The sequence below is a fragment of the Phocoena phocoena genome, chromosome 10, assembly GCF_963924675.1.
Source record: "Phocoena phocoena chromosome 10, mPhoPho1.1, whole genome shotgun sequence".
NCBI classification, from domain to species: domain Eukaryota; kingdom Metazoa; phylum Chordata; class Mammalia; order Artiodactyla; family Phocoenidae; genus Phocoena; species Phocoena phocoena.
In genome coordinates, this window is record NC_089228.1 from 3958383 (window position 1) to 3975809 (window position 17427).

General features: G+C 40.9%; 1 protein-coding gene across 1 annotated transcript in view; it reads left to right on the top strand.

The window, feature by feature from the left end:
- Positions 1-1556: 1556 nt before the first annotated feature.
- Positions 1557-17427, top strand: part of NR2C2 (nuclear receptor subfamily 2 group C member 2) — a 63010-nt gene continuing 47139 nt past the window's right edge. The window contains exon 1 of the mRNA XM_065885067.1: positions 1557-1616. Coding sequence (XP_065741139.1) covers positions 1557-1616 — 60 coding nt within the window. The remainder of the gene's footprint in view (positions 1617-17427) is intronic.

Consider the following 17427-nt stretch of genomic DNA (forward strand, 5'->3'; position numbering starts at 1 on the left):
TGTGAGTAGGGGAAAAGACCAGTGTTTCTCTGTGCTTTTTGTTCTAGAAACAAAGAAAAGTAAACAAAAGTTAAAAGTCTTGAATACTTATTAAAAGAATAAATAGCCAGAAACACTGCCTCCCCAGTCTTGGTCCTAATCCTGTTCTTAGAAGATGATTCACTGGCACTGGTGACCTGGTATCGTTATAGCAGTTGATGCAGTATGTACTCTTAGAGTATATTGATCCTTGCAGGCAGGGCCGATTTCTTTTATATTTGTCACTCGGGGTTTCATGCTCCCATTTCTCTGTCATTACCATTTTGCCAATAAAATAATCTGAAGGGGAATTATGATAATAGAAGTGGCTGTCTAATACTGGATAGAATAACGTAGAAAGTTACCAGAGAGTGAAAAAGTTTATAGACATCAGTGCTTATAAATATACTTTAGGTGAGAACTATAGGAAAGTGTTTTGTAAAGTTGCATTGCAGAATAGTCCAGTTTGTGATTGAGGAGGGGCCAAGCAAATGAACTGTGTGTGCATTTTATGTGTTACACACTTGGAAGGACTATACAGATTTTTTGTATACATGCTGAAAATAAATTATACAAGAGCTTTAAACTCCTATTAACCATAGGATCTGTGCAGTCAATAATGAAGTCTTTGCTTTGTCCAGGAATTAGGTCCAAAGTGGAATCCCTTTATCCTGAATTCTTTGTGGTAGAGTTAATTGGAAAAGGTTTAGGGACTATTCAGGGGATCTTTATGTCATGACCTGAAGAGACCAGGGGGTCTGTTTCATCAACACTGCTTGCACTCAAGTGATTCTGACCCAGGAGACTAGCATGCTTTTTGGACTTTAGATGAACTTCCTCAATTTAAGGCAAATGATGGCATAATTTTTCTAATAATATAAAGCTGAATTATCTGGGTTTCTAATTTAATGAGGACTTAAAAATATAAATTGATAAATTTATGAGTACCGTGTTCTTAGCCCACTTTAGTAATGCAGTCTCCTTCTTTTCTGACTTTGTTGGTGATAGTGTTTGCCTTTAAACCCATGAGTGAGGTGTGTTAGCACCTGGGCAGGGTTTTGCTCCTTGCTTGGTCACTAGTAACAGAAGTACAGTTGCTGATAGCAATCTAATGCTCTGTATTGAAGTTGATCTTACACCTTTCTCAGATAGCCACCTTCTTATTCAGCACACTGTGACAAGGAGCTATCCAAAAAGGTGCGATTCCCACCTGCCTGAGAGGTGAACTGAGCTGTTACAACCCAAGAGAACTGATAAAGTTCCAGATTCACCTTGTCTGTATTTACCAGGGCAAGTCTTGTTTCCCAATTGAAATGTTACTACTGATTAATATTAGTACCTGTAATTGAAGAAGCTGGTACAGCCTATCCAGATATGCTTAGTCTGCTAGCTCGTTGTCTGTGGAGGGCAAAATCTGCACCAGATGGTACCAAAAAAGGATTTTGATTACTGATGTTTTTCAAGTAGGCTGGTTTCTCTCCACCTGATAGAAGTTGCTACATCTTTCCAAACAGGTTCTCTAATGGTCTTGCTTCACCATGGCTACAAATATGGAGGGGCTGGTTCAGCACAGAGTGGGGACCCAGCAGGTGGCTGAGGTGAGTGACAGGGGCTAGCAAAATAGCTGGCACCCTTGCTTTTAAAAGGAAAAGTACATCAGTGTGTGCTGTTCTTTCAAAACAGTCCCAATGAAGTCAGCATGTGAGCCAGATCCAAAGCAGGATGCTGCCATTGAAGAAAAATGAAAATGACAGGAACATTTGCTCCTAAAGTGTCTTTGCGTGAATAGGGTGGCCTAGCTGCATACGATGAGGTGACTTTAAACATTTTACTTTGAACAAAAACTAAGAGTCTAATGATGCTTGTCAAGCTTGTGAGTATAGTTTTAAGTCAAAGGCTCTTAGTTTCTTGCATAGTTGATACTCTGTTAATACTGTGTATGGTGGAAAGCAGATTCTGTGCATTCTGCAGTCATTTTTGACCTTCTTCCATGTACTGGGGATTTTGTTACGTGCTAAGAAATATGGAGGTGAATGAGCCATTGGTCCTTCCTTTAGTGTTCTCTGGGCCTGGTTAAGGAGCAATTATAAAATGGTAAGACGTGAAACTCCATGTGAAGAAGGTAATCCTGGAGGTGGGTCTTGCATTGCAAGTAATCATTTGTTAGGCAGACCTAAGGAAGCAGGGTTGGAAACTGGCAGATGCTGAGGAGGGCATCCTAAGCCAGAAACCTATGCAAAGACAGGACAGAGACATGAAGTAGCTTGGAATGTTCAGGCAACTCGAGGTGTAAAGGAGGGAAGTAGGGCCAGATCTTTTCAGTCTGTACCAGGCCCTCTGCAAGGGCTTCAGTCCTCAACAACCTTTTGAGGTTTGGTGTGATCGCTAATTCCCATTTAATAGGTGAGGAAACCAAGGCTCAAGGACAAGTAACTGGCCAAGGGCACACTGACCCAGTTCTGTTTCACTTCTTCCAGAGCTCCTCCAATAAACCATGCATCATGCTGCAAACAGGAGCCATTAGAAGGATTCAGATTTGTGTTTTTGAACCAATAATCATATTTCTAAGGTGAAGACACAGATTTATCAAAGGATAGACATTTAAAGAAAGGATTTTTTAAAATAAAAAATAAGTACACGAATGCCAGTTTATACCAGTAAAATTGGTGAGCAGACTTTTCAGATTTTAGATCAACCATTGACTTTAAGGCAACAGTATAATAATCATCCCTTTCACCCGGCAAATAAGGGTTAGTGTTAACTGAAGATGAAAGCAGATAGATTTTACAAATTTTTAAATATTATATTTTTGGAAGAGCTAAAGAGCTGTGAAAGTATTGGGGTTAAAATGCTTGTGTTTATAGTTTGTCTTAGGAACAATTACCTTGAAAATCACTGTTGGCTTTTCAAATATTTAGGGTTATTTTGCATTTAATACAGTTTCCAGTTGAGACTGACTTGGAGTCTAGTATGTGGATCACTGCCTTAAGAAGTCATCACTAATTCTTTAGGAGAAGAGGTTAGTATAGTAAGTAACCTATAGTACTGACCTATAGTAATTTATAGGATAATACAAGTTTTGTGTATGTATTCAGAAATTTTCCTAGGTAAAATTTTCTGTCAGATGCCTTACTTCCATCAAGAAATGGAATTTCATGTATTAATTTAGTGCAACTATTGTTTCCCATGGCGAAAAGCACATTTTGAGGAGACATCCAAAATAGTAGGAGGCATTATTAATTTGGAGAACAAAAGCAATCTTCCTATTTAAAATATTCCCTAGATTTCCATGCTGTTATTTTGAAATTTCAAGCTTGATGACTTCAAACTACATGTGGTAGCTGTATATAATATTAAATCAGCGAAATGAGTAAGAGAGCCTACAGTTCATCATGTTGGTGCTAAACAATAATTGAGTGGGAATGAAGTTTTTAAATTAGGGGTTATTAGCAGTCATTTGGGGACAGTTGTTTATTCAGTCAGCAGACAGTGAAGAAACATACCTCTTCCCTGCCTGTTTGCCAGAAGCACACGCAGGTGAGTAGTAGGACTGGGGATCTGCTCACCAGAGCTCAGTGTTGCAGGGATCAGGCATGAGACAGGCTACATCAGAGGACAGGCTCTCCATAGTGGAAAGGGGGCTCTCTAGGGATCAGACAGATTGGGGTTTAAATCCAGGTCCTGCCATTTGCTATCTGGGTGACTGCCTTGTTCCTCAGTTTTCTCATCTAGAAAATGGGAGTAGTAGTAGAACCTATTATCTCATGGGATTGTTGTGAGAAGTCATTGAAATAAAAACATATAAGGAGGGCTTCCCTGGTGGCGCAGTGGTTGAGAGTCCACCTGCCGATGCAGGGGACACGGGTTCGTGCCCTGGTCCAGGAAGATCCCACATGCCGCGGAGCGGCTGGGCCCGTGAGCCATGGCCGCTGAGCCAGCGCGTCCGGAGCCTGTGGTCTGCAACGGGAGAGGCCACAGCAGTGAGAGGCCTGCGTACCGCAAAAACAGAAAACAAAAAACAAAAAAAAAACGTATAAGGAGCTTTAGCAGGTCCCACGCTTTTGCTCCATAAATGAGATAGAGCAACATTGTCAGTAGTGTAAATGATTTTCTCTCAAGTCCCCAGGACAACCTTTTCCCCTATGGACCAGATAAGTCACATTACCAAAATAAACTACAAAAGTTGGATCATACAAATGAACAATTTGATGTCCTATAATGCGCTCTGATTTATTCAGTTATTCACAGAGACAGTTTAATATAGTGGTCAAGAGTATACACTCTGGAGCCAGATTGCCTGGTTTAAATCCTGATCCTGTCACTTGCAAACTGTGTGACCTCTCTGTTTTTTGGAATTGTTTATGAAGAGCTAATATTAATTCTTCTTTAAATGTCTGGTAAAATTCAGCAGTGAAGCCATGTGGGCTTGGGCTTTTCTTTGCAGGTAGTTTTTTAGTTCCAAATATAGTCTCATCGCTTGTTATAGGTCTGTTCATGTTGTCTTTTTCTTCTTGAGTCAGTTTCAGTGTCTTTTTGAGAATTTGTTTGTTTCATCTAAGTCATCTAATTTATTGTCACAACAGTTGTTCACGGTATTCTTTTATCCTTTTTATTTCTATTAAGGTCAGTACCAATTTCTCCTCATTCATTTCTGATTCTATTTAGTAATTTGAATCTTTTTCTTGGTCAGTCTAGCTAAAGATTTGTCAGTTTGTTGACCTTTTCAAAGAACCGCCTTTTGATTTCATTGATTTTTTCTCTATTGTTTTTGTATTCTCTGTTTCATTAATTTCCACTCTCGGCAAAACCACAAGGAGATAACCATTTTACATCCACTAGAATGGCAGGCTGTGGGGTGGGGGGAAGGTCAGATAACAAGTGTTGGTGAGGATGTGGAGAAATTGGAAACTTCCTATATTACTGGTAATAATGTAAAATGGTGTAGCCACTTTGGAAAACAGTCTGGCAGTTCTTCAGAAAGTTATATATGAAGTTACCACATGACCCAGCAATTCCATTCCAAGCTATATTCCCAAAAGAAATGAAAACATACGTCCACACAAAAACTTGTGCACCAATGTTTATAGTAGTATTATTCAAAATAGCCAAAAGGTAGAAATAAGTCAAATGTCCATCAACTGACAAATGAATAACAAAATGTGGTATATCCAGACAGTAGAATAGTAATCAGCTATAAAAAGGAATGAATTACTGATGCATGCTACAGCATGGATGAACCTTGACAGCATTATACTAAGTGAAAGAAACTAGTCACAAAAGACAACATATTATATTATTCCATTCATATGAAATGTCCAGAACAGGGAACTCTATAGAGATAGAAAATAGGTTATAGTGGTTGCCTAGGGCTGGATTTTGGAAGTGATACCTAAAGAGTACAGGGTTTCTTTTTGAGGGGATGAGATTTTTCTAAAATTTACTGTGGTGATGGTTGCACATATGTTTGTATATACTAAAAACCATTGAATTATACACTTCAAATGGGTAGAATGTATGGTAGGTGAATTAGAGCTCAATAAAAGTGTTTTTTAAAAACAATACATACATAACAGCAACCAGTTGCCACTACCAAAATTAGGAGGTATTTTCCAAAATAAAAGAACAAGAAGAAATGGAGAAAAAAAAACTAGAGGGATTTGTGACTTCTACTTTTTAATTAGAATTATATACTTTCTAAAACAGTAAAGCATAATTACATATGCAGTATATACAGTTTGATTCCAGTTTTGTAAGGTATTTATTTCTCAGATGTATCTGTAGCTACATAATACAGTGTGCCAGGTGTTATGCTCAGCTCATCACCTCATTTAATACTTCAGTTAACACTATAAGGAAAGTATTATTATTTTCCCCACTTTAAGTGGGGGAAACTGAGAGGTAGAGAGATTGCTTTGCCATATCTGAGTGACTTAAGAGCCTAGACTTTTACACTACACAGTAAGTTCATTTTTTATTTTATTAAAAACATTTTTTCTTCCAATTTTTTTTTTAATCAGTGTTAGACATTGCCCTTTTTTGGTAGAGAGGTGTTTTTTTAGTTTTAATTGCGGTAAAATATAAATTTTACCATTATAACCATTTTTAAGTATATAGTTCTATGGCATTAACTACATTATTCTGTAACCATCACCACTGCCCATCATCAGAACTTTTCATCTCCCCAAACTGAAACTCTCTACCCTTTAAACACTAACATCCATTCCCTCCTCCCCTCTACCCCTGCAGTATTTTACTCTTTTTGAGGCTATTGTAAATGGAATTGTTTACTTAATTTTTTTTGAGCATCATTGTTAACGGTGTAGAAATGCAACTGATTTTTGTGTTGATTCTGTATCCTGCAACTTCGCTGAATTTGTTTATTCTAGTGTGTGTGTGTGTGTGTGTGTGTGTGTGTGTGTGTGTGTGTGACATCTTTAGATTTTCCTATGTGGAAGATCATGTCATCTGTGAATAAAGATAATTTTACTTCTTCTTTCCCAATTTGGATGCCTTGTACTTATTTTTCTTGCCTAATCATTCTGGTTGGAACTTCTAGTATATTGAGTAGAAGAGGTGAAAGCAGTCATTCTTGGCTTCCTGATCTTAAAGGAAAAATTTTCAGTCTTTCATCACAAAATGTGATGTTAGCCATGGGTTTTTCACAAATGACCTTTATTATGTTGAGATACTTTCCTTCTATTCCTAGTTTGTTGGATGTTTTTATCATGAAAGGATGTTGAATTTTGTCAGGAATAAACCCCACTTGGTCATGTGTATAATCTTTTTTTTTCTTTTTTGCGGTACGCAGGCCTCTCACTGTTGTGGCCTCTCCCGCTGCGGAGCACAGGCTCCGGACGCGCAGGCTCAGCGGCCATGGCTCACGGACCCAGCCGTTCCGCGGCATGTGGGATCTTCCCGGACCTGGGCACGAACCCGTGTCCCCTGCATCGGCAGGCGGACTCTCAACCACTGCGCCACCAGGGAAGCCCAGTATAATCTTTTTAATATGCTGCTGATAACAGTTTGCTCGTATTTTGTTGAGGAATGTTGCATTGGTATTCGTAAGGGATATTGATCTGCAGTATTCTTTTCTTGCAGTGTCTTTGCCTGACTGGTATCAGGGCAATGCTAGCTTCATAGAATGAGTTTGGGAGTGTTCCTTCTTCCTCAGTCTTTCGGAAGAGTTTGAGATGGATGGTGTTAATTCTACTTTAAATGTTCGGTATAATTCACTAGGGCTGCTCCAGGGCTTTTTGAGGGGTGGGGAGGCTTCATTACTGATTCAATCTTCTTACTAGTTATAGGTCTACTCAGATTTTCTATTTCTTCATGATTCAGTCTTGGTAGGTTGTATGTTTCTAGGAGTTTGTCCATTTCATCTCAGTTATCCAGTTTGTTGGTATACAGTTGTTCATAGTACTCTTTTAAAATCCTCTTTATTTCTGCAAAATCAGTAATAAGTTCATTTCTGGTATTAGACATTTTTTTACTTAGTATATAAATAAACTTTAGTTTTCATTCAGTTCCTCACACGCCCATATCTTCCCTTCATTCTCCCAATAAAAGTGTATCCTCTTTGCATAAACTAATGTTCTGTTACCTAACTATGACATTATCACATACACTTCCTAGTATCTCCAATATAGTTGTAGAACCCTCTGAATACTATTCTTCATACAAATACATCAGAGGAATTTTCAGTTTCCTCTATTTTCCTGTGAAAACATTCCTCCTAAAGTCCTCTGACCTGCTCCAGTCCCTACTGATTGCTTTTTAAGCCTGCTGCACAGCTGTCATCCTTTATTTGTCTCTTGTTTGGGATTCTTTCCTTGAATTCATGTTCTTTTTTTCCTTTTTTTAAAAAAATGTAAATAACATGGTCCAAAAACGTCCTAAGAAAGAGTGCATCAGAGATGAATTGTTTTTAGATCTTGCATATCTAAACGTGTCTTTATTTACACCCACATGCTTGAGTGATAGTTTGACTGGGGATAGAAATCTAAGTTGAAAATAATAATTTTACCTCAGAATTTCAAGGCATCATTTTATTGTCTTCCAGCTTTGAGAAAGCCATTTACATTCTTGATTCTCTTTAAGTATCTCTCTCCCTCTTTCTCTCTTGCCTTTTCTGTCCCCTACCTCCATCGTTAAGATCTTTTCGGGGCTTCCCTGGTGGCGCAGTGGTTGAGAACCTGCCTGCCAATGCAGGGGACACGGGTTCGAGCCCTGGTCTGGGAAGATCCCACATGCCGCGGAGCAACTAGGCCCGTGAGCCACAACTACTGAGCCTGCACGTCTGGAGCTTGTACTCCACAACAAGGGAGGCCGCGCCAGTGAGAGGCCCGCGCACCGCGATGAAGAGTGGCCCCCGCTCGCCGCAACTAGAGAAAGCCCTCGCACAGAAATGAAGACCCAACACAGCCAAAATAAATAAATTAATTAATAGAAAAAGATCTTCTCCTCATCCCTTTTGTTCTGAAATTTCATAGTAATGTCTCTTAGTGTTGTTTTTCTTTTATACATTATACTGAGCACTCAGAGGGTCCTTTCAATCTAGTAACTCACGACCTCCTGTTCTATGAAATTGTTTTACAGTAGTTCTCTGATAATATATTCCCTCAGTATTTTTCTAGTCTCTTTCCAGAACTCCTAATTAATTGGATACTGGAGCTCTTGAACTAATCATTTCTTCATTTTTTCTCTTCTGTTTCTAGCTCTTTCTGCTGCTTCTACTTTCAGGGAGATTTCCAACTTAGGTCTGTCTTCAGGTCTTACCAGTTGCTTGAGCATATTATTTAACCTTGCTGTGCCAGTGTCCCCACCTATCAAATGGGGTTAATGATTATACTTATTGTAGAGGATTATTGTGAGAATTCAGTTAGTGTGTCTAAAGCATGTCACATAGTAATAATACAGTGTGGCGAGTAGTCACTGCCCAGCTCCTGCTGCTGCTGGTGCTGCTGCTGCTGTTTCTTCAACATTGTTTTCTTCTTTGCTATCTTATTTTTCATTTTAGAAACTTTTTTCTGTTTTTCTTTTATAGCAACTTTTTTTTCTTTTATTTTCCTTTCTTAATTGAAATTTTATTGGTTGTTTTGAGCATCAGTACACAGACATTTCGGTTTGTACACAATTTGTAACATGTACCGAACATCTAAAAAACCATGTAGTTGTCTTTCTTAAAGTTATTGCAGCTTAAAATTTGGCAGCAAAGTTTTCTGTAAGAGGATATCAAGTACCAGTATCTTCAAGTGTTGATAAACTGTTACATTTTAAGTCCCATTAATTCACAATTTTTAATATCATATACATACTCCAATTTTCAGTCTTTCACAGCACATTAACAAAGTTACTAGGAAGATGGGCTAGCATGACGAAAGATGTTACAGAGAGCAGGCAGTTCTAACAGGCAGGGCCAAGATCAAGGGGTGGTTTTCTTTAGGAAACAATTTTACTGGAAACAACATGAGAACAGAAGTAATTTTAAATGTTCAAGGTGTATTAAATGCACGACTAGGACTGCAAGTTGTCATTTAGTATGATTTATGTAATAGGAAATGAAAAGTACCCCCATCCATGGCATGTTAAACTGAACATCCAAGACAATCAAAGCCTCCTGCACTCAATTACCCTACTATTTTCTGGTTGTATCGAAAAATAAGCAACAGCAAATGACTCACCTCTCAAAAAAAAAAAAAAAAATTGAGTCTTGAAAAATTGGATGTGGTGGGATTTCCTCCTTCTTAGAAATGTTTCTAGATATACTTTAAAAAAACCTTGTGTTTACGAAATAGTTGATAACGTTATACCTCCACGTTGTACAAGAAGTGAGACAGGGACCACTGATAAGACAGTGTGTGATATTCATCAGATTTGGCTTCTTTCTCTCCTGCTTCATCAGAGGCTGGACTCTCCCCCTTTCAGTTCTGTTTTCTGCAAGTAAATTTTCTTTAGTTTCTTGGTTCTTGAGCCACTTTGGCCTGTTTTCCCTTTGCTCCCCTGTTCTTGTTTACCTTTTTGGCTTTGTTTCCACTTTTGCAGGAGCAGGTTTAGCTGATAACCTTGCCCATCTCTTGGGTACCTCCATCCCTGCCCCTTGGGGAGAGCTGCCCTTCCTTTGGGTGGAGCCTGGGCCGCTCCAGAACCCCGAGGAACTGGGCCCCCTGCGCTGTCCCTTCCTGCCCTCTTCCGCCCAGGCCTTGCAACCCGACGTGGAGCGGTGGGAGAACCAGACCAAACCGTGTGGCAACTTTTTGTCGTCTCATGTATGCAGTAGTTTGTCCTCTTTTTGTGAGGGTGATAATTGCAGTTTTTTGCTGTTTTTTTTGCTGCTTCCATCGGTGCTGTTTTATCCAAGTTCCTTCTTGTTTCTTTTAGTTCCTTTACTTCATAAGGAAGCTTTTCTCAAGTGGCTAATGATCCTTATTGTTGGTTCACATTTTAAAATGAAGCACTTAAAACTGAAAACAAAAACAAACAAATGTTTTTTGTACAGGAGTAAGGCTTGTCAACTTTTGGGTTGATTTTACTTTGGGGTGATTAGATAGGCACCCACACATTTTGTTTGGAGGGTGCTCCAGGTGTCAATATCCGTAGGTTTCTTTTCTGGGGCCATTCAGGTTTTGGAGGCAAGAATTCTTTGGGGGTGGGTGTGATTTATGCCTTTTCTCCAGTATTTTTATTGTTGTTGATTTTAAAGTTATGGCACAAAGTGAGGGTTTGAGGTTCAATATTTAATCTACTCTGCAAACTGAAGAAGGGTGGCTCCCTCCTCGCTGTGAAGATGTTTTGATGTCTCTGGTCTGGGGCCTGGTAGCTGCACTTTCCCTGCAGGGGAATGAGGAAGTGGTGGTCATGTGATGAGTCACATGGCTGCACCACAGGTATTCAGCCAGCTTCTGGTTTTCAGCCTATTTCTAAACCCAGCTTTCTGTGGAACTGAGGGATCTTACTGAACCCTTCCAGGGTTGGGGGGGGGGGATTAGCTTGTTTCTCATTAGTATTCCCCTCTATAGTCATTTGGAGTTCAGCTTTATTCATCCTGCTGAGTCAGTTTCCACTCCACCAACTACTTTCCCCCTTCCTAGCGTTTGTTAGTATTTGTGATCCACTGTCATCTCCTTGACTATTCTTTTTGTCCTTGTGGATCTGTACATTTTCTTAATCCTTTACTCATGCTTAAATGTGATTTGTTAAAGGAATAGAGATAATAAATGCATGTGTTTGCTATGTTTAACTGGAAGTAAGGGAAAGTATTACTAGTAAAGCAAATTAAAATTGTTCACTGATCGACTTCAAGGTACTTCATAAGTATGCATTTATCCATTCAACGAGTATTTAAGGAGGGCTTACTGTGTGCGGTGTGCTAGACATTGTTCTAGTTTTTAAGATACTCGGCTCTCATGAAGCTTCTATCCTATTGGGAAACAACCAACGTCTAAACAAATGAAAAATGTCAAGAGAGCAGTAAGTGCTATAAAGAAAAGTGAAGAGATAGAAAGTGATAAGAGTATTATCTAAGCACATTCAGGGAAGACTTCTTAGAAAGTGACATAAATTTTTAAAAAAATGATCATTTTTAAAAATTTTTGGCTGTGTCAGCTCTTATTTGTGGCACGTGGGATCTTCGTTGAGGCATGCGGGATATTTTGTTGAGGCACATGGGCTTCTCTCTAGTTGTGGTGTGCAGGTTTTCTCTTCGCTAGTTGTGGCACGCAGGCTCCAGGGCATGTGGGCTCTGTAGTTGTGGTGCGCGGGTTTCAGAGTGCATGCGCTTTGTAGTTTGCGGCACGCAGGCTCTCTAGTTGAGGTGCACGAGCTCAGTAGTTGTCACGCATGGGCTTAGTTGCCCCGTGGCATGTGGAATGTTAGTTCCCTGACCAGGGATTGAACCCACGTACCCTGCGTTGTAAGGCGGATTCTTTACCACTGGACCACCAGGGAAGTCCCAGAAGGTGACATTTAAATGGAGACCTGAATGAAGTAAGAGAAGTGATTCAGATATGAGTACCAGGGCGTGGGGTAACATTCCAGGTAGGGGAGAGGGGAGCGTGCTTGGCACAGTAGAGGAACCATGAAGAGACCTGTGTGGCAGGAGTGCAGGGGGCAAGGGAGAACGTGGTGGGAGATGAGGTCAGGGGGGTAGGTAGGGCCAGGTCTTCTTGGATTATATAGGCTATGGTCAGGAATTTGTATTTTATTCTATGTACATTGGAGAGTTAGAGCAGGAGATTGGCAAACTGCTGCACTCAGACCCTGACCTGACAGACCATACTCTCTTCATTGAAGGTGGGCAGTTTGAGGTACTCCCTGGTTTTAAACCATGGCTACCCATAGTCCCTGCTGTGGAATTTACCTGCGTGGCCATGTCCATAGCACATTACCCCTGGTCTCCTTGGTCTACAGCTGATTCAGCCAACCTGTATCCCTGATGGACTGATTGAGCTGATAAGATTCCTACTCTTAAGAATTGGAAAACAAGCATTTTTGTTTTTACACGAAATATGCATTTCTGGAAAACCTTGTGTTCTACACACTAAAAATAACAGAGCTGGGCTTCCCTGGTGGCGCAGTGAATCTGCCTGCCAACGCAGGGGACACGGGTTCAAGCCCTGGTCTGGGAAGATCCCACATGCTGTGGAGCAGCTAAGCCCGTGCACCACAACTACTGAGCCTGTGCTTTAGAGTCCACGAGCCACAACTACTGAGCCCGCCCGCCTAGAGCCCGTGCTCCACAACAAGAGAAGCCACCGCAATGGGAAGCCCGCGCACCACAATGAAGAGTAGCCCCGGCTCGTCGCAACTAGAGAAAGCCTGCGCACAGCAACAAAGACACAGCAAAGCCAAAAATAAAAATAAATAAATAAATAGCAGAGCTTATGGAAAAATAGCATTCAGGGTGGCCCAGAGCACTAACAAAAATAATAACAATCCTAATAAAAATGCTAGTATAATTAAAAAGACATGTTAAATTCCTAATAATCAAACATTAGAGTAAGTATAGGATTTTGTCTTAAAAACAAGGTGAAAGTTTTATGGAAGAGGATATAAGGAGGAAGGGTTAAAGATGGTGAATTATTGAATAAATGCTTAAAGATTAGGGAGGACCATGCAATGAGCTTTTCCAAGACACAGAACACGTGGCCAGAATGAGACAAGAGGATGAACCTGGTATGAATAGGCATCGTGCGTGACACTGAATTCCTGTTAGCTTAGATGCCGATGTGCTTTGCATTCTGGGGCTCTACACTGTGATACAAAGCATTAAGGAATTGGGAGCAGTCACTTGTAAATCAGTGTGATTTCAAGTGTTATACTGCCATCATTTCTCTGTTTACAATTTTGTAGAATCAGAATCGCATTACAGAAATAACATTGCAACAGAACATACTTTGCTAACAATGATACCTGTTGAACCCTTACTATGTGCCAGGTACTGCACATAAGCTCTGTATCATCTTGCTTAATGTTAACATAATGCCTGTGAAATGGTGCTCTCACTTTTCATAGTTAAGGAAGCTAAGGCACAGGAGAGGGTTAAATAACGTGTCTACTGGCATATGGTCAGTAAAAGGTGACATTAGACCCTGGAATTAAAAGAGCATACAGTGTCAGGGCTTGAGGTGATGCCATGTGTAAGCCCAAGTTGTTGGCAGAACGTAGAAGCAGAGAAAGGTGGTCCTCAGAGAGAAGCCGGAGAGTGACTCTCAGACTCAGAAAAAAGCAAAGGGGGAGTGAGCAGGTGGCCTGAGAAAGAGATAGAGAAGCTGCCTCACAGCTCTCCCCTTCCCAAATAGCACAGTCGTACATCCTGAGACTGGGTTCTGTGAGTGTCCTTCCAACAAATTTCCCCTTTCATTTGAGTAAGTTTGAGTGTCATTTGTAACTAGTCACTGACAAAAGCACCCAAACCCTCCCAATTCTATTTAATATGTATCTGGCATGTCCCATTTGGGGGATATAAACTTCAGTTTTCAGTAAGTAGATTAATTTGACTCATTATCCCTATGAAATTGAATAAGTTATCTCTTGGGGTTCAAGCCCATGGCTCTCAGATACGCACATGGATTGGTTTTGGGTGGGGAAGGTGCTGTGGAGAGGGGGAAAGTCAGGAACAGAGGGAGAGGGCTTGAATTAGCTCCAGTGTTTTGTCTTAGTTTCTCTTTGAAGGGTCAAGTGAAATCTACTCTGAAGTAAGTGTGTAGCTATCGTCCTGAATTTTATGGAGCCATTTCCTTTTGTCTGTGACTTCACCACCTATGTATATATTGCTACATTCTTTTTCATTTTTAATTAATTTTATTTTTGGCTGCATTGGGTCTTTGTTGCTGCATGCGGGCTTTTCTCTAGTTGCGGCACGCGCGGGCTACTCTTCGTTGTGGTGCTTGGGCTTCTCATTGCGGTAGCTTCTCTTGTTGTGGAGCACAGGTTCTAGGCGTGTGGGCTTCAGTAGTTGCGGCGCACAGGCTATAGGCGTGCAGGCTCAGTAGTTGTGGCTCACGGGCTGTAGAGCGCAGGCTCAGTAGTTGTGACGCATGGACTTAGTTGCTCCGTGGCATGTGGGATCTTCCCAGACCAGGGCTCAAACCCATGTCCCCTGCATTGGCAGGCGGATTCTTTTTGTTTGTTTATTTGTTTTTGCGGTACGTGGGCCTCTCACTGCTGTGGCCTCTCCCGTTGCGGAGCACAGGCTCCAGACGCGCAGGCTCAGCGGCCATGGCTCACGGGCCCAGCCGCTCCACGGCATGTGGGATCTTCCTGGACCGGGGCACGAACCCGTGTCCCCTGCATCAGCAGGTGGACTCTCAACCACTGCGCCACCAGGGAAGCCCAACCTTTCTTTATTACATGAATAAACATGTTCTTTTTTGGTCTTTTTTTTCACATGCATGTCATCCAGTTGTAATCATCCTGTGCATACAACTTTGTATCTTTTGATTTCACAGAATGTTAATTTCACAGACTAAATGTCATCATCCTTTCCACAGGTTACTGCATAGCCTACGTGACCATCATTTTTCATAGCTACATAATTTTGTATCAAGGGAGCATAGCATAATTTACTAACCCATCTCCTAGTTTAGGACATTTAAGTTGCTTTTGACCTTTCTGTATTATAAATTAACACCGATAAATATATCCATGCTTTACCAGTCAAGGAATCTAATAGCAAATAACATCAGAAACCAACTGTTGCTGATGTAAAGAGAAATGAGATTTTTAAAAAACATTGACTTAAAATATATGTGAGGATGGATGGATGGATGGATGGATAGATAACTTACTTGACAGAGTTACCAGGAGAGCTGGAGAACTAGCTTTGCATCTAGGAACTGCACCCAGATCTCACTGAAGAGCTGGTCTGAAGCTGTGGCTGCACACCACACCCCAAGGCCAGACATGGGGCTCCTGCTGCTAGTGCAAAGTCTCCGCATCTGATCAAACCCCTGCCCTCCTCCAAGGGAGGCCAGACCTGCAAGTATCTGGCATTTTCTGCCTCTACAGTTGGAGATGGGCTCTGCCTTATCTGAACCCCTGAGAGAGGAAATTCCATATTCCTGAGAAAAATAATTGAGGATTACACACTGATAAAGCCATTTCTGTATTTAGGATAGTTTGTGTAAGGTGGTTTCCTGAAAGTAGAATTACCAAGCCAGAGGGCATGAACAAATTTTTTTGATGAGAGGAGCAGACCTGTTGACCTTGACAGTTGGGCCTCGGAGCTTTTTGCTTCCTTGGATTAATCTTTCCATTAACATGTCATTTACTGGCTGTACTTAGTGAATAGAGTGTTATGTTTCTTAGGACTTTAAATAGTTGTTGAGGTGGAAGGACTTTTAGTCACTGCTTTAAAAAAGGATAATCATCTTTTTTACTCTTGATTAATTTTTCCCCTTTCAGTTGGGGTGCCTAGGTTTGTGCTAGAATCTGAAAAATGGATGGCATATTATTTTAACTTAGATTGTTTTAAGTTTCCACTCCACAAAGTTGTGGAGTGAAAATTCATTACTTATGGCAGTGTGAACTTATTTCTTTTTAATTTCCTTCCTCTTTCAATCCCCTCCTCCCATCCTACATAAAAGTAAATATCCATATATTTCTTCCTACTCTTCCCCCAGGCTTTGATTTGTTTTGTTTGGTTTAGGGTGATTGACCGGCATTCACTCCATGTCAAACAGGAGGCAAGTGCTCTTATCTCCCAGCCCCACCTCTCTGTGACCCTCCCCCGGGAGCTCCCTTTCCTCTGTGGCCTTGGGGAAAGGGGGAGGCTTAGATTTGAAGCCATTCCACAGTCTCTCATTTGCCCTGACTACACGTGTTCATCTTCTCACCAGAATAGGAGGCTTTGGAGGCTAGAGTTCTGACCTGTATTCACATGCCTGTTACGTGTTGGGTGGATGTAGTAAAATGTTAAAGGAGCCCGGTGCTGTTATTCTTATGAGTGTTTTTATATGTAATGCAGATGGTTATGATGTTGCCTTCCCTTTCAATGAAGGAGGAACTTGTGAAGACCCCATGTCTTTAAAAATAATTGACTTAATGTACTGTGAAGTTGAAAATGCTATATGCAGAATGTGGTATTTCTGAGTTCTCCAAATCTTCCCTTTACTCCTTATAGTTTTAAAACTGTCTTGAGTTGGTTGTACTCCAAGATAACGTTCTCCTGAGCTCTCAGTTCAGGAAAGGTGGTCTGGGGTGGGGGCCAGCATTTAGTAAAGGCAACAATCTAGGTGAAGGGAGAACTTGGTAAAGCAAAGTTACATCTTCCCTGGAAACAATTAATCATATTATTAGACAAACTGCCTCAGCAGCTGGTGAAACAGCAAGAACATGACAATTTTGCTTCCTTAGTTACAGGGAGTGATAGTGTACTTGACCTTCAGCAGAGCAGGGTCATAGAGAGGGCATCTTTAAACAGCTCTGTCTGGTTTTGGTGAATGGAATCTGCACTGGCAGTTTGAAAGCACATGCCGATGAGTTCCCCCACCAACCCTGGCTGTTTTGGTTGGACTCTGGCTGGGCAAGTTGCTGAGAAAAAATGTAAATAAAGCTGCAGAGAGCCATTGGCGTGGTAAGTGCAGTATTCTGCAGAAAAATAAGACTAATTTTGAAGGCTTTTCTCGTTCTCTCTGTTTCTGGAGGCAAGTCTCCTTGTAATGCAGTATATTTCATAGGCAGTTATTTTTATAGCAGGTGGTAAAAAGCAGTGGATTTAGATGCCTAATACGTATTTGAAGGAAATCAATTGAGTGTCTATTGCTATGCTTAGCACCTAGCAAATTATTTCTTCATGGGAACTTGTATTTGAGTGTGCTGGGTAGACCCAAGTGGAGCAAGAGCTGTTTGTTTGTGGTGGTTGTTGTTGTTTTCAGTAGGTTAACCTGCCTCTGAACAGAGTATGTGAACCTG